Here is a 23,914-nt window from a genome sequence, read left to right on the forward strand (position 1 = left end):
CAGTGTCCCTCTTCGACACCCTCAGAGGCAGCCACTACTAACATTTCTCCAGTATCTTTGCAAATGTGAATGTATGTATTTTCTTTGTCCCTATGCACAATGAGTAGCATACTTCATACACTATTCTGAACCTGGATTTTTTCTTGAAAATAAAAAAGATATTTCCTATCAGCACATACAGAATTCCTTTATTCCTAACAGCTGTTAACTAATCCACTGAATGGACGCACCATGACTGACTTAACTCTCTCCCTAAGGATATGTAAAATCTATTTTTTTTTTTCCTTTTTGCAAGAAGTGGAATTCAATTGTTTTTTGTTTTTTTGGATATGCAAATTCTAATCTTTCCATACTAAAAACATTGCTGTACACATGAAATTGCACAAACCGGCTTGTGTATCCTAGGAACTCTCTAGATGGACTTGCTGGGTCAAAGGGGATGTCCGTTATTAACACTCATACACTGCGGGTCACCAACGTTGAGAATTCCTGTTCACCAGAGGCATTTTATTTTTTATTTTAGAGACAGGATCTTGCTGTGTTGCCCAGGCTGGAGTGCAATGGCACGATCTCGGTTTGCTACAACCTCCCCCTCCTGGATTTAACGATTCTCGAGCCTCAGCCTCCCGAGTAGCTGGGAGTACAGGTGCGTGCCACCATGTCTGACTAACTTTTGTATTTTTCGTAGGGATGGGCTTTCACTACCTTGGCCAGGCTGGTCTCAAACTCCTGACCTCAAATGATGCACCCGCCTCGGCCTCCCAAAGTGCTGGGATTACAGGCGTCAGCCATCGTACCTGGCCACCAGAATCATTTTAATTGACTGATCATGTCAGAAACGAAACCACCTGGAAAAATGAGCAAAAGCCTTCAAAGTGTTCCTCTCTCTGCCTCGGTGATCCGGAGGTCGTGCTGCGGCTTATATACTCCTAGGCGACAGTCGCTAGGAACCATCAGACAGTGCTAATGGTTCCTTTTCTTTCGATGTGCACCCGCGGTTAACTTATAGAACCTTTATTTTCAACACCTAAGCAGTCACGCTTCCTCCAGCCTAAGGCTTTGTGCTATTTTTGAATGCTTTCCTCCTCCGACACTGCGGCTCCCTCCTGAGCCCGTGGCTGCAGCGCGTGGGTGATGGGCACGGGCCCTGGGTGCCGCCCGCCACTGGATGGACCGGTCTGGGGAAAGTGCTCGGGGGAAGCCAAGGGCCCTCGCTGGCCCGGGGCTCTGCGCACTCCAAGGGCCAGGAAACCGCAGGCGGGCCCAGCTCCCAGGCCGGGTCTGCCCACTTGGGCGCGGGAAGCGCGGGGTATGCGGGCCGCCTGGCCAAGCTGCACTTGCCAGGAACCGGCGCAGACACAGGCCCTTGGCGCCGCGGGAACCTGGCCAGGCCCACCGCGCGCTGCGCCGCAAGGGCACCCCCGCAGGGCGCCCCCCCCACCGCTCGACGCTCCGCAGGGGCGCCCACAGCCCAGCGGGTCACAGAGATGCTACCTCCGCGCCCAGGAGGGCCGGGAGCTGCGGGGTCCTAGCAGCCGCCAGCAGTCCCCGCCTGGCCCTAGTCATTTTACGGCAGTGGGCCCCGCCCCCGCGCGCCACCGGGGCGGGAAGGAGGTGTGCGGCACAAGCCAGCCAATCCGCGCCACCATCTCCAGCCCTGCACCCTGTCATTGGCCGAGAACCGGACGGCGCGATGCGGCCGTAAGGCGTGGCCGAGTGTCGTGAGGCGGGCCCGCGGTTAGGGCGCCCTCGGCCGGCCGCGGCGGCATTGGTCGGAGTGTCCGGCTCCGAGAAGCGGCAGCAGCGGTACGGACGACTTGGGGTCTGGTGTCCGGCGCAACCATGGCTGGCGCGCTGGTGCGGAAAGCGGCCGACTATGTCCGAAGCAAGGATTTCCGGGACTACCTCATGAGGTGACGAGCGCCGCAGGCCGGACCCCGCAACCCGGTGGGGCGCCCGGGAGGCTGTGACCCGTGCAGTCCGCGACAAGGGCGGCCGCGAGGACGCGGTGGCTCCAGGCAGCGGGTGGGCCCGGGCCCGGGCAAGAGGTTGCACTTGTCGGGGGCCCCCACCCAGATCCCTCCCGGACCCCCACACCCCGAAGCGGACGGCGTAGAGAGCCGGTGACAGTGGGCGCCCCTCCCGGCCAGGGTGACAGTGGGCGCCCCTTGGGGCGGGGGTGACAGTGGGTGTCCTCCCCCGACGGGGCGACAGTGGGCGCCTCTCAGGGCGGGGGTGACAGTGGTTGTCCTCTCCTGGCAGGGTGACAATGGGCGCCCCTCGGGGCGGGGGTGACAGTGGGTGTCCTCCCCCCACTGGGTGACAGTGGGCGCCCCTCAGGGCGGGGGTGACAGTGGTTGTCCTCTCCTGGCAGGGTGACAGTGGGCGCCCCTCGGGGCGGGGGTGACAGTGGGTGTCCTCCCCTGACAGGGTGACAGTGGGCATCCCTCAAGAAAAGGGCGACAGTGGGTGCCCTTCAGACAGGGGGTGACAGTGGGCGTCCCTCCTGGCCAGGGTGACAATGGAGATGCTTTTCCTGGCAGGGATACAGTGGGCGTCCTTCCCGGCCAGAGTGGCAGTGGGGACGGCCCTCCCGGCAAGGGTGAGAGTGGGCGCCCCTCAGGGCAAGGTGACGATAGGGACGCCTCTTCCGGCAGGGGTGACAGTGGCTCGTTCCTCTCCCATGGTTGGGGTTGGGGACGTCTCTCCAGGCCAGGTGACAGTGGCTCGCTCCTCTGGGCGGGGGTGGTTTCCTGGCCGGTTCGTACCAGATCCCCGGAGTGGGTCGCGGGTCACCTGCTGGCGTCCAGGTGTGCGAGAGGCCTCGCCCTGGGCTTGGGGTTGGGAGATGCCAGCGGGAGGCGCTGCTGAGAGCGCGGCGCGGCGCTGTTGGAGCGGAGCTTTGGGAGCGCCCAGCGCTTCTGGGACGCGGAAATAAAACGTGCTGGCCTTGAGTTCACCTTTCGGTTTTCTCATTTTAAGGACTTTAAGCTTAGGAAGAAGTACAATTTAAGATATTTTTATATACGAAATTCCGTCAAGCAAAGTAGTGATGTGTCTCCAAGGACGTGCTTTTTCTTAGTGTTCTATTAACGCCTCCTTTCTAGTTAGCAACAAAGAGCATTCGCGGTTGAAAGGCCTGAAAAGAACACTTTCTTCTGTGTGTGTGTGTGTGTGTGTGTGTGTGCGTGCGCGCGCGCGCGCCTTTTGTTTTGTTTTCTTTTTGAAAATACACTTTCTATAATTTGTTTGTACCTCTAATCTTGAGGCGCTTGCTTTTATTTCAAAATATTGAATGTAACTTTGAAGCAGTTTTAGGTTATTTAGAAGTATAATTTTAGTTCGTTTTTCAGTGTGTGATTTTAAAACCTAGGTAAGTGTACAGCTGTGGTTTTTTTCAGTGATTACTAGTGTGGTCAAGAGGTAAAGAGATGAAGGCTGACAAGGAGCAAATCCTGTTATAGCCATCCAAAAGGTACGGTATGAAGGCAGCTTGAGTTCAGCAATAAAAAAGTTTTAAGTCCTGAATTTTATTGCAAATACTTTCTACTTCTACATGTATAGAGCAGTAGGTTAGGAAAAATAATTCAGTCTGCCGTAGGGTAAACTTATAAACAAGATTCACTTGTGACTTTCAAAAAAAGACATTTCTATGCTTAAATAGAACTATGATTATTCAAGATGGATATTTAGTACTGTGAGCACAGCAATTTATCAGATTAATGGTGGGAAAAATGTGAACAAAGTAGCAGTTTGAGGATATGTTCTTAATCCTTGCAGTTAAGTTTCTTTACAGCTTTGAATATTGCTTTAGCTTTTTACTAATGTCTTGTATAAAAGCCTTCCTAATAGGTACAATTAAGGATAACATTGTATGATAAAATTAAAAATAGTCATGACACCTAGCTATATAAAAATTATGCTGATGATTACCTAACAGTGTTTTCTTTTTTTTTTTTTTTTTTTTGGAACGTAGTTTTGCTCTTGTTGCCCAGGCTGGAGTGCAATGGTACAGTCTCGGCTCACCGCAACCGCTGCCTCCTGGGTTCAAATGATTTTCCTGCCTCAGCCTCCCGAGTAGCTGGGATTACAGGCATGTGCCACCATGTTGGGTACCAGCCCCAACCCCGAACGTGGGTGCCCTTAGTCCGGGAGGTGTTGAGGGATTGAGAAAAGGAAATAAACACAGAGACACGAGTAGAATTTACAGCATAGGTCCAGGGGACCAACACTGTGGGAACCGAGTTGGCCCCAAGCTCTGGGTTCCAAACACCTTTATTATATGCATAATCTCATTGGGGGTGTGGAAGGGGAGCGTGAAGGGGTTGGTAAAAGCGGGGACGGAGAGCACTTGAGATACTCTTAAGACATACTAAACTGTGCTCTAAGCATTTAACAGCACTTGAGGTCCTTCTAAGACATGCTAAACTAGTACTCTGAGTTTATCGCTGATTGATATCAGGGTGCTGCTGCCTCAGAAGTATAGCAGATGAGGAGCTAGGGGTCTGACCACACCCAATGCATCAAGGGGCTTTTGTCTCCTGAGCATGGAGGACATAGAGCAATTAAAATCACTCCATATTTTGAGAACCTAGGCAGAGCCTGAGGCATTCCCTGATCTCTGCCCTGCAAGGCTTTTCTCCCTGCCAGCTCTCATCTGCAAAGACCCTCCCAGATCTTGTGAGCAGAGGTTGCCTCCCTTCTCAGAGATATTTGCACAAGCCCTCTTTAGGAGACTCATGCAGTCTCCATGTTGAGAAGGCATTCGTGGGACCAGAGCAGTATTCCCTGCTCTGCAGCCAGCCTGCGGTGTTCCCCGGTGTTACTGCGCTCTCCATGGTCTTTACCTTAGGCCTCCTGTTGCCGCTGGATTTCTAATTAACTGCACCAATAATATAGTTTAGTTCAGTGTATAAACTTCAGTGTACTCTGAGGCAAGCTAGCTTATAATTATTTAGATCGAATTAACATAGGTCTCCTTCTGGCCATCTTGACCCACACCACCACGCCTAACTAATTTTGTATTTTTAGTAGAGACGGGATTTTTCCATGTTGATCAAGCTGGTCTTGAACTCCCAACCTCAGGTGGTCCACCACCTCAGCCTCCCAAAGTGCCAGGATTACAGGCTTGAGCCACCACGCCCAGCCCTAACAGTTTTATTACATAGGAAGAATTTGTTAAATATATTTTCAAGAAAGAATTTTGCTTTTCTAAGTGTATATTTTCCTCTACTACATGGGTTTCCAAGAGTCAGCCTTTTCAATACGATACTTCAATATATCATCTAACCTTTTTTTCTAAAATTAATTTTATGTGGCTTTAATTTTTTATACTTTCTACAGTATTTAATTCAATCACACTTTGACTAAATAAGGAAAAGAACTGCAGTACCCAGAAAGTGTTGCCTGGTAGAGCACCAGACTAAGAATCAGAAGAATGACTCACAGTCCAGGCTCCCGAGCAAGTTGATCCCAGCCAGCTTTAGATGCCCATAAAAGAGGTTTAATGATAATACCCTTTTTGGGTTATCAAGAAAATTAAATTGATAAAGGATGTGAAAATACTTTGAAACTCCAAATCACTCTACATTTTATTATATCCTTTTGTTTTTGCAAGTGAAAGCATTTTTTAAGTTTACAGTCACTTAGAAAGTTGTGTTTGAGAAGTGAGCGCGTGATGTGAAACATCAGCTGGCCTGTTTCCCTTTTGCCATTTCTGGCAGCAGTGGGATTCCATGCTAGGTCTGCCAAACAGTGATTGAGGGCCAGCTTGAGGTCAGGTATCAAAACTCTGAACAGAAGCTTTTTATTGTAGTGTTTCCTCTCCTAGAAAGGGAAACCTTTCTTCCTAGAACATATCAGAGGAAAGTACTTCTATTTGTTCTTCCAGGCTTTTTGCTTACAGCCCAGCTTTTCTTTAGCAAAAGATAATAAAATATAAAATAGAAAACTTAATATGACTGTCTTCTTCGAATCAGAAACAAGGTTCTATACCTTCCTCTCTTTACTTCATCTGTTTCCTGTTGAACATAGTTTGCATCTTCTGCATTCTTTTTGTAGCCTACTGAAGGGATCTAGAGGTTTTCTCAACTAAAGCTCTTCTAGAATTTTAAAAATTAATGACATAATTGAGTTTTTCAGCAAAAATTTAACATCATATTTCACACAGGTTATACATTTATTTCAATCATGTTTTATGAATAAAGTTGAACATTCTTACTAAAGTGAATTTCCAAGTGTATGAATTTATTTAGAAACAGGGTATCACTCTGTCACCCAGGCTGAAATGCAATGGCATGATCATAGCTTACTGTAACCTCTAACTCCTGGGCTTGAGTGATCCTGCTGCCTCAGCCTCCCAAGCGGCTAGAGCTACAGGTGTGCACAATCATACCTGGCTAGTTTTTGTTTTTTTTAAGAAATGGGATCTTGCTATGTTGCTCAGGCTGTTCTTGAACTCCCAGGCTCGAGCAGTCCTCCAGCTTGGCCTCCCAAAGCTCTAGGATTATAGGCATGAACCACTAGGGCCAGCCCGTCCAACTATATTTTATATGTTGATATTTTTTCACCAAAAGAGGTTATGAAATAGGCTGTCACTTAGGAGACCTAAGAACCAAAGGCAATGTGTGGACTTTGATTGGATCTGGTATGAAAAAACAGATGTAAAAGGCATTACTGTGATAACAACACTTAAATAGGATCTCAGTATTAAATAATATTAAATAATTATTGACAATTATTAGTTGTGATGATAGTATTGTTAAACCTAGGTGATGAGTTTGAATGATGGGCTTGAAGCCCAGCTCTGTTGCTTTCCAGCTTTGTGAGCTTGGGCAAACTGTTCAGCTTCTGTGCTTTGGTAGCTGTTTAAGGACATAGTATAGCGACTGACAAAAGTAAGTGTTCAGTTTATTTTTTATTATAACTAATATTGCATGTTTAATCCTCAGGATTTCTGGTACTTTCTTCTGTCTCTTCTTACTTACCTTGTTTAGGATCTTGAATCAAGAACTTCCTGGGTCTCTATTCCAATTCCTTTTTCTTAAGAAACTATTCCCTCACCTCTCTTGACAGAATAAAAAAAGAGCTCTTCTTTGCCTTTCCTCTTCTCTCATCCTCCTTCTTGGAATTCCAGTTAATAAGAATAAATCTGAATGAGCAAAAAAGTTTTTGAGGCAGAACATATATATATATATATATATATTTTTTTTTGAGACAGAGTTTGGCTCTTGTTACCTAGGCTGGAGTGCAAAGGCGCGATCTCGGCTCACAGCAACCTCCACCTCCTGGGTTCAGGCAATTCTCCTGCCTCAGCCTCCTGAGTAGCTGGGATTACAGGCACACGCCACCGTGCCCAGCTAATTTTTTTTGTATTAGTAGAGACGGGGCAGAACATATATTTTAATGATTAACTCAATCAAGGTCTGTGCAGCTTTATTCTAGAGACTTATTCCTCTTATTCTCAAGTGTGTATATATTACAGTAAAGGTGAATGGATACACACACACACACGTATTTGTGTATGTGTGCAGAGGTTGTTTTCTTAGGAAGAACCTAGATTATATAGTGTTTGTGTTTTAAAATCAGTTAATCACATAGCATGCTTGCGAATCTGAATTTAGTGGGATGTTTGCACTGAATATTCTCAAGTTAATGAGGTATTCTAAATTAATTTTAACTTCTGAGTCTCCAGGACAGCTTTCAGAATTTACACTTATTACCCAGGTGAGAAGATGCAGTAGCAGAAAAGGGAATCTTTCCCAAACTTGTGGAATATTAGAGTTAGAACGGGCCTTGGGGCCTTAGAAATCAGATAGTCCGGCCAGTGCCGTGGCTCACACCTGTAATCCCAGCATCTTGGGAGGCCGAGGTGGGCGGATTGCCTGAGGTCGGGAGTTTGAGACGAGCCTGACCAACATGGAGAAACCATGTCTCTACTAAAAATATAAAATTAGCTGGGCATGGTGGCGCATGCATGTAATCCCAGCTACTTGGGAGGCTGAGGCAGGAGAATCGCTTGAACCCCGGAGGTGGAGGTTGTGGTGAGCCAAGATCGTGCCATTGCACTCCAGCTTGGGCAACAAGAGCAAAGCTTTGTCTAAAAAAAAAAAAAAAAAGGAGAAATCAGATAGTCTAGTGCTTCACTTGCCACAAGAGAAGGCTGATATCTGGACCAAACAGTAACTTCAGAACCTCTGGATACCAAACTTGTGAAGCTAAAACAGAAATGTCAACTTGGGATTTAAAGGAAAATAGTAATACATATACATGGTTTTGAAAAGAAGGTTTTAGATATTTTTGTGCTCCATGTTTTCCTGCATATGTCTCCCTTTTCTCTGCCAAACTGCTTTTCACACCCTGTCCTTGGACTCTTTGAGCACTTCCCTGCCATATCCTTGTCTTTCAGAAATTTAATGGCGCTGTAAGTGTTGAAGCGGGACTGGCCATGACAGTCTCCTAGTATCTGGACAGTCCAGTTCACAAAGGTCTTTACTGTCATTTGCTTACTTTTGGCTCACTAAATACAGCTGAATATCACAAATTCTAATTGTTAAAACCCTCCTCCATTTTAATTTGAACTAGAAAACTAGACAAAATTTGCTGAAAATAAATGAAATCCAGGTGTGCATTTTCAGCAACCTGTGGGATTACGATCTAGAATATCTCAAAATTTTACCCCGATTTACTTTGAATAATGTTAGAAATATACTATGCTAGACTGTCAGTTGGCTTTTAGTACTACATAAGTAAGTTATAAATTACCTAAATTGCTCTCAGTACTTTCAGAGAAAGCTAACATTACTGTAATTTTAGAAAAATTAGACACTGACCTAAAAGCAGCTCTTCTGCTCCTTCTGGTTCAGCCTGCCTGCCTCCACTTCTGCCTCCACCATGTCCGTCAGGGTCACCCAGCAGTCCTACAAGGTGTCCACTTCTGGCCCCTGGGCCTTCAGCAGACGCTTCTACATGAGCAGGCCCAGTCTCCACATCAGCCCCTTGAGCATCTCCCGAGTGGACAGCAGCAGCTTCCAGGGTGGCCTGGGCACTGGCATGGGTCTGGGTGGGGGGCTATGGCAGGGCCAGTGGTATGGGAGGCATCACAGCCGTCACAGTCAACCAGAACATGCTGAGCCACCGTAAGCTGGAAGTGGACCCAGCATCTAGGCTACGTGCACCCAGAATAAAGAGCAGATCGAGACCTTCAACAAGTTTTCCTCCTTCATCAACAAGGTACAGTTCCTGGAGCAGCAGAACAAGATGCTGGGGACCAAGTGGAGCCTCCTGCAGCAGCAGAAGACAGCTTACAGCAAGATGGACTACATGTTCGAGACTGACTTCAACAACCTTCTGGACACTCTGGACCAGGAGAAGCTGAAGCTGGAGGCAGAGCTTGGCAACACACCGGGGCTGGTAGAGGACTTCAAGAACAAGTACAAGGATGAGATCAATAAGGATACAAAAATGGAGAATGAATTTGTCCTCATCATGAAGGATGTGGACGAAGCTTACATGAAGAAGGTAGAGCTGCAGTCTTGCCTGGAAGGGTTGACTGATGAGATCAGCTTCCTCAGGCAGCTTTGTGAAGAGATCTGGGAGCTAGAGTCTCAGATCTCAGACACATCTGTGGTGCTGTCCATGGACAACAGTTGCTCCCTGGACATGGTCAGCATGATTGCTGAGGTCAAGGCCCAGTATGAGGAGATTGTCAACTACAGCCAGGACAAGACTGACAGCATGTACCAGATCAAGTATGAGAAGCTGCAGACACTGGCCTGAAAGCACGGAGGTGACCTGCATTGTACAAAGACTGAGATCTCCAAGATGAACCGGAACATCGGCTGGCTCCAGGCAGAGACTGAGGGCCTCAAAGGCCAGCCCTCTGTGAGGGCTTCCCTGGAGGCCACCATCACAGATGCCAAGCAGCACTGGGAGCTGGCTCTTAAGGATGCCAATGCCAAGCTGTCTGAGCTGGAGGCTGCCCTGCAGTGGACCAAGAAGGACATGGCACGCCAGCTGCATGAGCACCAGGAGCCAATGAACATCAAGCTGGCTCTGGACATCGAGACTGCCACCTATAGGAAGCTGCTGTAGGGCGAGGAGAGCTGACTGGAGTCTGGGATGCAGAACATGAGCATCTGTATAAAGCCCACCAATGGCTATGCAGGTGGGCTGAGCTCAGCCTGCAGGGACTTCACAAGCCCTGGCCTCAGCTATGGCCTGGGCTCCAGCTTTGGTTGTGGCAGGGGCTCCAGCTCCTTCAGCTGCACCAGCTCCTCTGGGGCCATGGCTGTGAAGATGATCAAGACCTGTGGTGGGAAGCTGGTGTCCGAGTCTTCTGATGTCCTGCGCAAGTGAAGGGCCATGGCAGCCCCCTCCCAGCCTACCCACCCTGGGGCTTCCCCAGAGCCTGTTGGGGAGGCCCGGTGCAGAGGAGCACAGGGAACAGGAGACCTACGTGGAATAGTCCATTTTCACACTGCTGATAAAGACATAGCCAAGACTGGAAAGAGAAAGAGGTTTAAAGGACTTACAGTTCCACACAGCTGGGGAGTCCTCACAATCATGGTAGAAGGCAAGGAGGAGCAAGTCACATCTTACATGGATGACAGCAGGCAAAGAGTGCTTGTACAGGGAAGCCATCAGATCTCCTGAGACTTATTCAGTATCATGAGAACAACAGGGAGAAAGACCTGCTCCCATAATTCAGTCACCACCGAGTCTCTCCCACAACGTGTGTGAATTCAAGATGAGATTTGGGTGGAGACACAGCCAAACCATATCACCACCTGAGGCTCAGCTCTAGCCCTTAGCCCACCTGTGGGGAGAGTTTACTGCCTAGGGTACCCCCCTCACCCATGTCTCCAGCTACAAAACAATTCTATTGCTTTTTTCCAAAATAAAACCTCAACTAGCTCTACCAACTGTATATATATATATATGTAATATCTATGTGTTATAGATATTACATACATATGTAAGACTGAGACTGGCAGTGCCTAGAAGACATTCCAAAAATAAAATGAGCTTAGAAGAAGCTTTGAGCCAAGTAATCACTCTTTCAAATTAAGGGGAAAACAATGATAAAGTTTATTCTGTGATAGTCATCCTCCTTTATCACCGCACTTCATCAAACTTCTGATGGAAGTAATAATAGAAGCACTTGGCTAGAGTGGCCGTGCTATGTTTCCCGGTGCAGACTTGGAACAGTGACAGTAGATAACTCTTACCTCTCTACAAGAAATAGAAATAAGCAAATACTGTTTATGCCAGTAGTGTCTCTCAATCTTGAACCCTTCCTTCCTTTTTTTCTATTTCTTGTTTTCCTGTCTGTAACTAATGTACTCTCTTTCAAACTGCATATCTGAAAATACTAACTATTAAAGTACACACCATATGTAGAAAGATTAATTACAAGTCTCAGATTCTGATTGTACATGCAATTGGCATTTTAAAAAACACACTAAAATTTTTTAAAAATTATAATATGCGAGGAAAGGAGGGAAAATGTAATCATACAAAACACTCATTTAAAACCGTAAAAGGCAGAAAAAGAATAGAAGGCAAACAAAGAACAAAAACAACAAATAGACGACAGTAACAAATAGGTAAATATTAATCCAGCTATATCATTAATCACTTGGAATGTCAGTAGACTAAAAGTACCAATTAAAAGGCATTGTACACATTGATCAAAAAATAAGACTCAATATACACTGTCTACAAGAAACCCACTTTAAGTGTAAATACACATATAGATTAAATAGGTAGAGATAGGTGTACCATGTTAACATTAATCAAGCAAAGGCAGAGATAGCTATAGATAGAGCATACTTCAGAGCAAGGAAAGTTACCAGGGATAGAGAGACATTACATATGATAAGGGATCAACTCTCCAAAAAGACATATGTGATGGTTGATTTTAGGTGTCAGCTTTACTAGGTTAAGATACCCAGATAGATGGTAAACCATTATTTCTGGGCATGTCTATGCAGGTGTTTTCTGGAAGAGATTAGCATTTGAATGCGTAGTCTGAGTAAAGAAGATGTGCCCTCACGCGTGTAAGTGGGCATCATCCAATCTGTTGAGGGCCCCAGTAGAACAGAAAGGTAGAGAAAAGACAATTTGCTCTCTCTTCTGGAGCTCGGACATCCATTTTCTTCTCCCCTTCCATTTTCTTCTTCAGAACTCTAGGTTCTTGGGCTTTTGGACTCTAGAATTTACACTAGTGGCCCTTCAGGTTCTCAGGGCCTTTAGCCTTGGACTGAGTTACACCATTGGCTCCCCTAGTTCTCAGGCCTTTGGACTCAGACTGAATTATAGCACTGGCTTCACTGATTCTCCAGCTTATGAGACTTATTGCTTCTATAACTGCATAAGCCAATTTCCACTGAAAATTGTATATATATACACACATGTATGTGTATATGTATCTATATCCATACATCTTCTATTGGTTCTGTCTCTCTGGAGAGCCCTACTACAGGTAACAATCTTTAATGTGTATGCACCATCAGAGCATTTAAACACATGAGGCAAAAACTGACAGAATTGCAAGAAAAAATAGAAGAATCCACTAATATAATCGGAGATTTCACCCCTCCATCATAAACAGATCCAGCAGGCAGAAAACCAGTATGGACATAATTTAACTCAACAAAACAATGAATCAACTGGATATGATGAACATCAGTAGACTGCTACATGCAACAGCAGTAGAATACACATTCTTCTCAAGCTCACATGGAACACTCACCAAGAAAAATTATATTCTGGACCAGTTTAAAAGACTAGAAATCATATGGTGTCTACTTTGGAATTAAACTAGAAGTCAGTAATAGAAAGATAGCTGGAAAATCCCTAGTACTTGGAGATTAAACAGCATTTCTAAGTAACTCTGGGTCAAAGAAGAAATCTCAAGATAAATTTTTTAATATTTTGAACTAAATAAAATGCAAACACAACTTATCAAAATTTGTGGGATGCAGTTAAAGAAGGTTATTTTTCTATTCACCTATCAAAGGACATCTTGTTTGCTTCCAAGTTTTGGCAATTATGAATAAACCTCTATAAACATTCACATACAGGTTTCTGTGTGGACCTAAGTGTTCAACTCCTGTGGGTCAATACCAAAGGAATGTGTAAGAAACTGCAAAACTGTTTTTCCAAAGTGGCTGTATGACTCCATCACCCAGGCTGGAGTGCAGTGGCATGATCTCAGCTCACTGCAACCTCTGCCTCCCAGGTTCAAGCAATTCTCCTGCCTCAGCCTCCTGAGTAGCTGGGATCATAGGTGCGTTACACTGGGTCCCGCTAATTTTTGTATTTTTAGTAGAGATGGGGGTTTCACCATTTTGGCCAGGCTGATCTTGAACTCCTGACCTCAGGTGATCTACCCCTGTAGGCCTCCCAAAGTGCTGGGATTACAGGTATAAGCCACTGTGCCTGGCCAATTTTATTATTTTATTTCAATAACTCAGTAGCTCAACTTCGAGATTTTGCCCTAAGAGAAGAGCTCATGTATATCCTGGCAAGAGAAATTGCGATTTCAGAAATAAAAGTAACTCACTATAAGTTTTTGGTGTTTTTTTAAGTTTAACCTTCTGGAAAAAAGTTTTTACTATTCATTCATTCATTTATTCAACAATGAATTCTGTAGTTTCTTTTTACCTTTCTACTTTTTTTTTTTTTTTTCAGATAGGGTCTTGCTCTGTTGCCAAGCTAAAGTGCAGTGGTGTGATCACACCTCACTGCAGACTTGAACTCCTGGGAGGCACACACCACCCATGCCCAACTAACTTTTTAAATATATTTGTGTATAGATGGGGTCTCACCATGTTGCCCAGACTGATAGCGAACTGCTGGCCTCAAGCAATCCTCCTGCCTTAGCCTCCCAAAGTGCTGGGATTACAGGCATGAGCCAGCATGCCTGGCCGTCTTTTTACTTTTCTTAATGTGGCTTCTAGAAATTTTAAATTAAATACGTGGCTTGTATTTGTGCCTTGCATTATATTTCTACTGGACAATTCTGCTCTAAGGATTGCACTTATTTTCCATAAATTAAGATGTAATTTCATTAAGTCAAAGTTCTTATTAGAAATAATATTACTTGATCTTTTAAAAATAAATAAATAAATGATGCACACTGTTAACATTATAGTCCTGTTACTGAAATTTGAATACAGGTGTGAGGTTGTAGTAACCTACTAAGACCAAAATCATTTGATCTTTTTTTTTTTTTTACATGTCTCTCCTGTCTGAACTTCGTTGACTCTTCACAAAATAGTACGGTAAGAAAATTATTTCCAGCCATTTCAGGCTTTTGCAGACTTTCTGCATTAACAGAGTTATGGACAACAGACTTAGTGTCCTTTGCTTGTGACAGCCTCCCTAGCCACCATTGCTGGTAAGTTGTGAAGGGTACCCACTGCACCCTAGCCTGTCCTAGGGAGCCCCACATGAGCTCTGTGAGAGCCATGCTGCTGGGGCTGCTCCCTACTCCTGTTTTTAGAAACAAGCATATAACTACTTCATTGATAAGTCACTGTGGAGCTGGCAACCAATGAAAGGGAAAGAGACAGAGAAAAAGAGAAAGCAGGAAAAGAAGAGTGGGATGTTTTTTTTCAGTAGGGTGGAGTTCATTTCCATGGCTTTTCTTTTTTTTTTTTTCTTTTTAAGACGGGGTTTCACCATATTGGTTAGGCTGTTCTTGAACTCCTGACCTCAGGTGATCCGCCCACCTCAGCCTCCCAAAGTGCTAGGATTACAGGCGTGAGCCACCACGCCCGGCTCATGGCTTGATTTTCACACTGGAGGTGGTGTTGCATAATTCTGTTTGAACCTTCTTTTCAGCACTATTAAGAATTATAATGAAGTAAAATTTTGCCATTTAACCCAACATGTTAATTTCTCTTTTTGAATATTAATAATGAGGTTCCTTATTTTTCTCAAAATTGACTGCTGAAGGCTGGGTGCAGTGGCTCACGCCTGTAATCCTAGCACTTTTGGAGGTCGAGGCGGGTAGAACACGAGGTCAGGAGTTCCAAGACTAGCCTGGCCAAGATGATGAAACCCCATCTCTACTTAAAAATACAAAAATTAACTGGGCGTGGTGGCACTCACCTGTAGTCCCAGCTACTCATGAGGCTGAGTCAGGGGAATTGCTTGAACCTGGGAGGTGAAGACTGCAGTGAGTTGAGATCGAGCCACTGCACTCCAGCGTGAGGGACAGAGCAAGACTCTGTCTCAAAAAAAAAAAAAAAAAAATTGACTGCTGAATATCTGACAGAGCATAAATCAAACAAATTCTAAAACAAGGGAAGAGAGAAATAGAATCTTGTACTAGATAGAAAAGATGCATTATAAACTTTCCAAGGTTAGGTAGTGTTGAAATGATTTTTACCTTTTGTGTTCTTTTTAAGAAATATATTTTCAGTGTAGTGCAACACTTACAGTCACAAGTATATGTATAGTTCTTAACTTGCAGAACTCTGTTTCACATTACCTAACACCACACTTAACTTTCAATACCATCACTTAGCCAGGAATCTCCCAGGGCTACTTTAGGGTTAGATTTATTCCATTGTCTAGTTCTTAGGACAAAAGTTTGGGATGCGGGTTAAAAAAAAAAAGATTTCATTGTCCATTTCTACTTTAGCCCCACCTATGAAATAAGACACATATTCACACCCGGTGGTAGAGAAACTGGTTTATGTGCCCCTCTTAGAATAACTCTTCAGGCTCTGTTACAGCCCTGGGTTCATGCATGATAAAGTAGACAGCAAGACCACCATACAGTGCAGAGGAGTGGAAAGAGAATAAACAGAAAAGGAGATGAAAATAGACCAAGTGGAGAAAGGCCTGGTCAAAAAAGGAAGATCACTGTGGAACAATAGAGAGTTGAAAACCGAAGTGACACCCAATAAAGGACAGGTAGGAAAAAGTAGGTAAGGGAAAGATAGATACTCTCCCTTACAAAAGTACGGGGAATAAGGAAAAAAGAAAACTGGCTATACCTCACCTAAATATAAGAAATTAAAGGTCATTGTTAATAGAATTCTCTGTAGCAGTGCACTTCTCTTCTCCAACTTGTAATTTTTTTTTGAGATGGAGTCTCACTCTGCTCTGTTGCCCAGGCTGGAGTGCAGTGGCGCAATCTTGGCTCACTGCAACTTCCACCTCCCAGGTTCAAGCAACTCTCTGCCTCAGTCTCCCGAGTAGCTGGGATTACAGGCGCCCTGCCACCATGCCCAGCTAATTTTTGGATTTTTAGTAGAGACAGAGTTTCACCATGTTGGCCAGGCTGGTCTTGAACTCCTGACCTCATGATCCACCTGCCTCAGCCTCCCAAAATGCTGGGATTGCAGGTATGATACACTGTGCCCAGCCCAACTTGCCACTTTTAAAGAAATATTTCCAGTAAAGCCGTGCTGTTCAATTTGAGAGCCACTAACCACCTTGTCTAAATGTAAAAAATTAAATGAAATTTGCAGCAGTATCTTAGATAATATCCCGTCTGAATACAAGAAGACTAATTAGCCAGCCCACAGTCTCAAGAGTCTTTAAACCACTGTGTCTAATTTACAGAGTTTACAACTCACATGTTAAACCCTGAAATACTTACCATGATGGCTATATGGGAACTTTTACTTTTTATAGTTATTTAAATGACCTTGTGGCTTACATGTAAGCATGTTGAGTAAACATTTTAAAATATTCTATCATGCCAAATCTAATTCCCATTTATTTTTCTTGTATTTCCCTTTGTTTACCACTTTTTAGGGAATTTTTGGATTTTAACCCCTCGTCAATAGTAGAAGCAAAGTCTAGAAATGTATTTAACAGTCTGAACTTAACCTAAACATTATGATAGGCAGAAGTCAAGCAAAGACTGTTTTACTCTTTAGTGTTTGGATAACTAAAAGGGGTGTTTAGCCAACAATATGTGGTTTCTGTCAGATTTTAAAATATTATTTGCAAATTCTAAATTAATGAAACAATTTTTAATTTAATGAACAAAAGCCACAAGCCTTATTTTATTTCAGCCTCTAACATTAAATTGATTGTGGCTGCTGTCAAACACAGACAACTTCACTCTGGTATCTCCGGATGAGTGTAGTTGTAGAATAAAAAATGATTGGGTCATTTCTTTAATATTAATGTAAGTTTTTGCTATTATGTCAAAAGTACTTTCCAATCTTCATTTCTTAGTGTCTGGGGTCCTGGGTGTAGATTTCTAAGTTCTTTGATCTTAGGATCGCTCATATGAGCTGAAAAACAGTTTGTTCTCTCGTTAAGTTCCTTTCTTCAGAAAAAGTATCCAATGTAGGGTCTGCATATTAAGAACTATTGACAAATAATGAAAAATTGGGAAAAGAAGTTGGAGAATAGTTCTAACATGGTTTGAATTATAGCAAGGATGAACTGTGTAAGAAGATAGTCTTATTTTTATTTTTAAATTCTCTGAATGAGACGATCAGAGATGACTTGGTTGTAGTATGAAAACAAGTAGGAACCTTGGGAAGCTGCCAAACGCTTTCTAGCTCTGGGCTTACCTGTAAGAACTGCTGCTTCCGACAGGAACACTTGGACATTCCAATGCCTAAATGTTAACCATCAATTAACCCAGTAAACCTGCAAGGTGGAAATGAAGATTTGTTTTAATGCGTTTCACTTGATTCTTTAAAGTAAGGGAAATTTCAGCTGTTTATAGTTCTGTCTTAAATTTTTTCTCTCTCCCTTCTTTTCCTCTCATTTTTTGTAGCACTTCTGGGGCCCAGTAGCCAACTGGGGTCTTCCCATTGCTGCCATCAATGACATGAAAAAGTCTCCAGAGATTATCAGCGGGCGGATGACATTTGGTAAGGATGCAGATTTGGATAATTGGGAGAGCATTAAATACAGCAGAGCTCCTGCTTGCATTTCAAGATTGTAGCACCATATGTTACAGTCACTATTAGAAAGTCACATACGGAATGTGGTGGTGTGGAAGAGTGTTTAGAAATATTTATCTAGGAAGTAGTAACATCTTATTTGCCTTTCATATTTAGCATACCCAGTTGAAGAATGTGTCATCTTAATCATTCTAATAGCCAGCCTAATGATATATCATTAAACTTACTTGATATAAACTTACTTCCTGATATTTGAACATAAAACTATCATGGAGGGAATAAATAGTAATCCTTTCAGATAATGAATGGATTATAAGCAACTCTGGGAGACAAAAAAAGGTGGCTGGAATGAATTTCAGCCTACTCTTGCTCTGAAATATGTTCCTTAAATGTTTAAATCATGATCACAAAAATGCATAGCAGTACAGTAAAAATTTTTATGAGCTTCCATTTAAATAATAACAACTTTTGTTACCTGTCAGAGGCTTTAGCAGAAGAGGTTCTTTTTTGATCAAGGCAATGGAACTGTTCATCTCTGTGGTCCTATCAACCCTCTCAGTTTTCTAAGTTATTGATTCTCTTTGCTTTGATATTTTTGGCAGCCCTCTGTTGCTATTCTTTGACATTCATGAGATTTGCCTACAAGGTACAGCCTCGGAACTGGCTTCTGTTTGCATGCCACGCAACAAATGAAGTAGCCCAGCTCATCCAGGGAGGGCGGCTTATCAAACATGAGTAAGCAGATTTCAATTGAGTTATTTTCTTTTGAGGAATTGGGGAGAATTAAACTAACATCTGGTCTGAGGGGGTACTGGAGGACTGGAGTGTGTACAGATGTGCTTTAGCAGTTGGGGAAGCCACTTACTAAAACATGAAAGTTAACATGAAGTAGGATACAGGCTGAGCATCCCAAATCTAAAAATCTGAAACGTTTAGAGTGCCAGCATGACACTCAAAAGAAGTGCTCACTGGAGCATGTTGGACTTTGGATTTTCAGATTAGGGATGCTCAACTGGTATAATGCAGTTATTCCAAAATCTGAAACATGCCTGGGCCTAAGCATTTCAGATAAGGGGTACCCAACCTATATTACTGTTTTTGTAAGTTGAAATAAATGTTATGCAAAGTTGTCTTTTTAAAGCCATTGAAAGCCCTTGAAATTTTGTTTCTCATTGAATTTTTCTTTTTGTTTTTTCCAGGATGAGTAAAAAGGCATCTGCATAACAACAGAAAATGAAGAGCAAGCTCTTGAAGGGACAGCATTGCCAGCTGCTGCTGAGTCACAGATTTCATTATAAATAGCCTCACTAAGGAAAATATGCTGAATGCTATTTTTACTAGCCATTCTATTTTTATAGAAATAGCTGAGAGTCTCTTCACCAACTCTCTGCTGCCTTACAATTACTAAATATTTTACTTCTTTCCATAAAAAGTAGCTCAAAATATGCAATTTAATAATTTCTGATGATGGTTTTATCTGCAGTAACATGTATATTATCATCTATTAGAATTTACTTAATGAAAAACTGAAGAGAACAAAATTTATAACCCCTAGTACTTCAGTACTCCTACTTCTTGACATTGTCTTTAATGACCACAAGGCAACCAACAGCTGGCCACATACCTAAAATCTTGTCCCCACTGTTTAAAAATGTTATCTGTGTATTTCCATGCAGTGTGTATATTGAGATGCTGTAACTTAATGGCAATAAAAGATTTAAATATTTGTTAAATGAGCATGATTAAATATCTTGCTGCGTTCCCTAGGAAACTGAAGAACAATGTATCTGAAAAGACAATTATAGGTGAAAATGGAACTCCTTGAAAACTATGAAGATGGCTGGAGGAAATGCAGAGCCGGAAGGCCAGTGTTTTCTGGAAAGCATCAATAGTCCAGCTATGCAGAGCCTATTCTTACGGGCAAGTGTTACTAATAGAAACGCCCCTCAGTCACTGAGACCCAGGCCAGTCACGTGAGTGTTCTGGGCTTCTCTTTCCCCATCTGTAAAATGTTGCAGAGGCCATTTCTGTGGTGATCTAAGAATTGTGCTGCTTTCCACAGAAAGCTGTCGAGATTGCAGTCCCACAGGAATGGGCTGATCGTGGGGTCCAGCGTGGCACTGGTGCTCAGTTGGAGGAACCAACTTCCAAAGGAGGGATGAAGCCGTTAACTAGGAGCTGCTCCAGAGAGGTCTGACCAAATGACTGAAAGCATCCTAAGAGCACAGTCCTGACTTCTTATTTCACATTATGCAGTTAAGTTAGCGTTTTAAAAAGATGCAGCCAAGTGCGGTGGCTCACACCTCTAATCGCAGCACTTTGTGAGGCCGAGGCAGGCGGATCACTTGAAGTCAGGAGTTCAAGACCAGCCTGGCCAACATGGTGAAGCCCCATCTCTACTAAAAGTGCAAAAATTAGCTGAGTGCAGTGGCAGGTGCCTGTAATCCCAGCTCCTCGGGAGGCTGAGACAGGAGAATGGCTTGAACTCAAGAGGTGGAGGTTGCAGTGAGCCGAGATTGCACCATTGCACTCCAGCCTGGGGGACCAGAGCAAGACTTGTCTAAAAAAAAATCCAACTCGAATCTGAATACAGTTTCCTTCTCTCTATGGTAGCAGATGAGAGCAGCAGAGCAGCCCACACTGAGCAGAGGGGAGGTCCGTGAGGTGCAGTCTCCCTCAGGAGTCTACATTCTGTCACTTTTGTTTTTGTTTTTGTTTTTGTTTTTGTTTTTTTGAGACAGGGTTTAGCTCTGTGGCCCAGGCTGGAGTGCAATGGCGCAATCACAGTTCACTGCAACCTCCACCTCCTGGGTTCAAGTGATTCTCCTGCCTCAGCTTCCCAAGAACCTGGGATTTCAGGTGTGTGCCACCACATCCAGCTAATTTTTGTTTTTTGTTTTTTTTAGACGGAGTCTTGCTCTTGCCAGGCTGGAGTGCAGTGGCTCGATCTCAGCTCACTACAACCTCTGCCTTGTGGGTTCAGGGGATTCCCCTGCCTCAGCCTCCCAAGTAGCTGGGACTACAGTTGTGTGTCACCACACCTGGCTGGTCTGTATTTTAGTAGAGACAGGGTTTCACCACATTGGCTAGGATGGTCTCAATCTCCTGACCTTGTGATCCGCCCGCCTCGGCCTCCCAAAGTGCTGGGATTACAGGTGTGAGCCACTGTGCCCGGCAATTTTTGTATTTTTAGTAGAGATGGGGTTTCGCCATGTTGGCCAGGATGGTCCTAAACTCCTTGCCTCAAGTGATCTGCCTGCCTTGGCCTCTCAAAGTGCTGGGATTATAGGTGTGAGCCACTGCGCCTCGCCTCATATTCTGTCACGTTTCTTTTCTTTTTAAGGTGCCATACAGTTCACAAAGCATTGTCATACGTCTTCTCTTTGGGGCCTCACACAGCACTGTGGAGCAAGCTGGGCATTGATATAGAGGAGGGAACGGGTTGGGAAGCTGTGAAACACCTGTATTTGGCAGGGCCAGGGCAAACACCAGACTGGGGACTCTGCTCCTGCTACACTGCAGCTGGGACCACAGCAGGGCAGACTCTGCATGAACCCTGCCACACCACAACGCTTCAGGCTCAGCTTCCACAGTTACCTCAGTTACAGCTGAGCGTGGTGAAAAAAAACTGGCACAAAGAGCCACAGATTGGTTAAAAACACCTGTTCTATTTTATCATACAAGTATGATAAAATTTCACTTGCGAGAAATTCTGACTCAACAGAGACACAGCATAGAGCGCAGCAGCTGAAGCCCCCATAGGTCTCCTCCACCCTGGGGCTAGCCCTGTAGAGTCAGCCACCGTCAAGCTTTTTGATTTGGGATCTTTCTCTTTCATCACCTTGGAAAAACTCCCAACCTGCTAGCCGTTAGTGCCAAGTAAGGAGCAAGGGGGTTTTCCACACCTCCATTTCAGAGATTGGCCAGCTCCGTGAAGGCATGGCCTTGCAGGTCAGCCCCGGTGGAAGCCTACAAAGTACCAGGGTCCAGGAGCAGATACTGCAGGGGATTTGAGCAGGAACAGCCCTGATAAAAACCAAGGCAACTTTGTTTTTTTGTTTGTTTGTTTTTTTGACAGAGTCTCACTCTGTCCCCCAGGCTGGAGTACAGAGGCACCATCTCGGCTCACCGCAACCTCCACCACCTGGTTTCAAGCTATTCTCCTGCCTCAGCCTCCCAAGTAGCTGGGACTACAGGTGTGTGCCACCATGACTGGCTAATTTTTGTAATTTTTAGTAGAAATGGGGTTTCACCGTATAGAACAGGCTGGTCTCGAACTCCTGACCTCGTGATCTGCCCACTTCAGGCCTCCCAAAGTGCTGGGATTACAGGCGTGAGCCACCGTATCCAGCCGGCAACAGTTTGACTCAGTGGACTTTTCTGGTACTCCTGAGGAGAGAATATGGAGAGACAGAGGCCAGTAAATTCATTGCTGCTGGCCAAAAGCTTCATCCGAGCTGAGGGAATCCTGTGAGAGCACGTGCAGTCAAAGCAGGCGCAGATGCAGGAGTGGCATGGAATCTGCTCCCTCAGAGGGACCTGAGGGAGCCACAGCCACTGACAGGGCCCGAGCAGGAGTGACGAGGGACTCACCAGGGAAGGACTGACTGGCACCTGGCCCGCTTAAAAGGTCATAGGAAGCTTTTAACTGTCACACTTCCTCTTTCTGCACAGAGCCCTGAACACTTACAAAGATGAAGGTAAGAATGCAAGGCACATTATTAGAAGCAGTAGGAAAGCATGTGAGATGTTTTTTCTGCTGTCAGAATTTGATTCCTAATTTCACATAGCATTGAGACCAGTCATGATAAACTATATTCCAGAACAAGAGTTTTTGGGTTGTTTTTTGAGGAGACAGAGTCTTGCTCTGTCGGCCAGGCTGGAGTGCAGTGGCACCATCTTGGCTCACTGAAACCTCCACCTCCCACGTTCAAGCAATTCTCATGCCTCAGCCTCCCGAGTAGCTGGAATTACAGGCGTGTGCCACCATGCCCAGCTAATTTTTGCATTTTTAGTAGAGACAGGTTTTCACCATGTTGGCCAGGCTGGTCTCAAAGTCCTGACCTTGTTATCTGCCCGCCTTGACCTCCCAGTACTCCCAAAGTGCTGGGATTATAAGCATGAGCCACTGCACCCGGCCCAGAACAAGAGTTTTTAATAGTTCTTGGTTGCTTCAAGTTTACTATATCCAATGTCTATTGTTAGCAAAAAGGACACTCAGAACACCTTGGAATTCATCTTATAACCAATAGCCTTATCAAAAGGGAACTGACCCGTTATTTAAATTGTTTTTCTCTGGACTTTGGAGGCAGAAGACTTCCCGGGCAAGATTAATTCCTAGGCCCTGGGCAAGCTCTTACTGCTCTTTCATCCTGGGAATTTCTGGAGCTTGTCCTCTAGAGACAGGTGAAATACGCTGTCACATTTGGTAAATGTTTGGTTTGTGCTATGAGAGCAGTATGCATGATAATGTTTAATCCTAAAGACTGGAAATCTGATCTGTTCTTTTTAATATAATCTCAGAAGGCATCACCTTAGTATCTTGATGTGTGTTAGTGGAGAACACTGCTGGCAATGGAAATACATTAACCATAAGAGAGTTGGCATTTAAAGTAATCATGGGTGATAAAATGTGAAAACTCAAAGATTAGGTTTATGCAGAAATTGATTACTTTAAAAGTCCAACAATATATATTCAGAATTTAAACTGCCATATAATAGTCTCTCTGAAAATAACTCTGAAGAACTCGAAATAGTTTTCATTTAAATGACAAAATATAAAGAAAGTTAGGAGACTCAACTGAGTCGTGACTAACTTCCAAGATGAAGTTCATACCAGTTGTCAACAGTAAAGTGTCATGTTGGTTTCAGCTCCACAAGCAGTGCTTTTCTTTGTTATAATAATTTCATGGGCAGAGGTGACAATGGGGAAATACTTCCTGCACAAGCAGACATTCTCAGCCTAGACAGTGGGAGACCTGCACCGGGCAGCGTGACTGCAGGCTGCACGCACAGGGAGAGTG

At 44.3% G+C, this 23,914-nt stretch overlaps 1 protein-coding gene across 5 annotated transcripts; it reads left to right on the forward strand.

Moving 5' to 3' along the window:
* Positions 1-1,764: 1,764 nt before the first annotated feature.
* On the forward strand, positions 1,765-19,618 carry MPC1 (mitochondrial pyruvate carrier 1). Of its 5 annotated transcripts, XM_064360471.1 has the most exons (5): positions 1,765-1,913; positions 3,694-3,697; positions 17,762-17,858; positions 18,494-18,626; positions 19,091-19,618. In XM_064360471.1, exons 1-5 carry the CDS (start codon positions 1,843-1,845, stop codon positions 19,113-19,115), a joined length of 330 nt encoding a protein of 109 aa, XP_064216541.1. In that variant the 5' UTR covers positions 1,765-1,842; the 3' UTR covers positions 19,116-19,618. The 5 variants fall into 5 exon arrangements, with proteins under 5 accessions (XP_064216541.1, XP_012326474.1, XP_064216539.1 ...); XM_012471051.3 differs by lacking the exon at positions 3,694-3,697 and having other exon boundaries at positions 1,784-1,913; XM_064360469.1 differs by lacking the exons at positions 1,765-1,913; positions 3,694-3,697 and adding an exon at positions 14,036-14,288.
* The last annotated feature ends 4,296 nt before the right edge of the window (positions 19,619-23,914 follow it).

This window comes from Aotus nancymaae, unplaced genomic scaffold (assembly GCF_030222135.1).
Source record: "Aotus nancymaae isolate 86718 unplaced genomic scaffold, 86718_ANA_hifiasm-v0.15.2.pri h1tg000040l, whole genome shotgun sequence".
NCBI lineage: Eukaryota > Metazoa > Chordata > Mammalia > Primates > Aotidae > Aotus > Aotus nancymaae.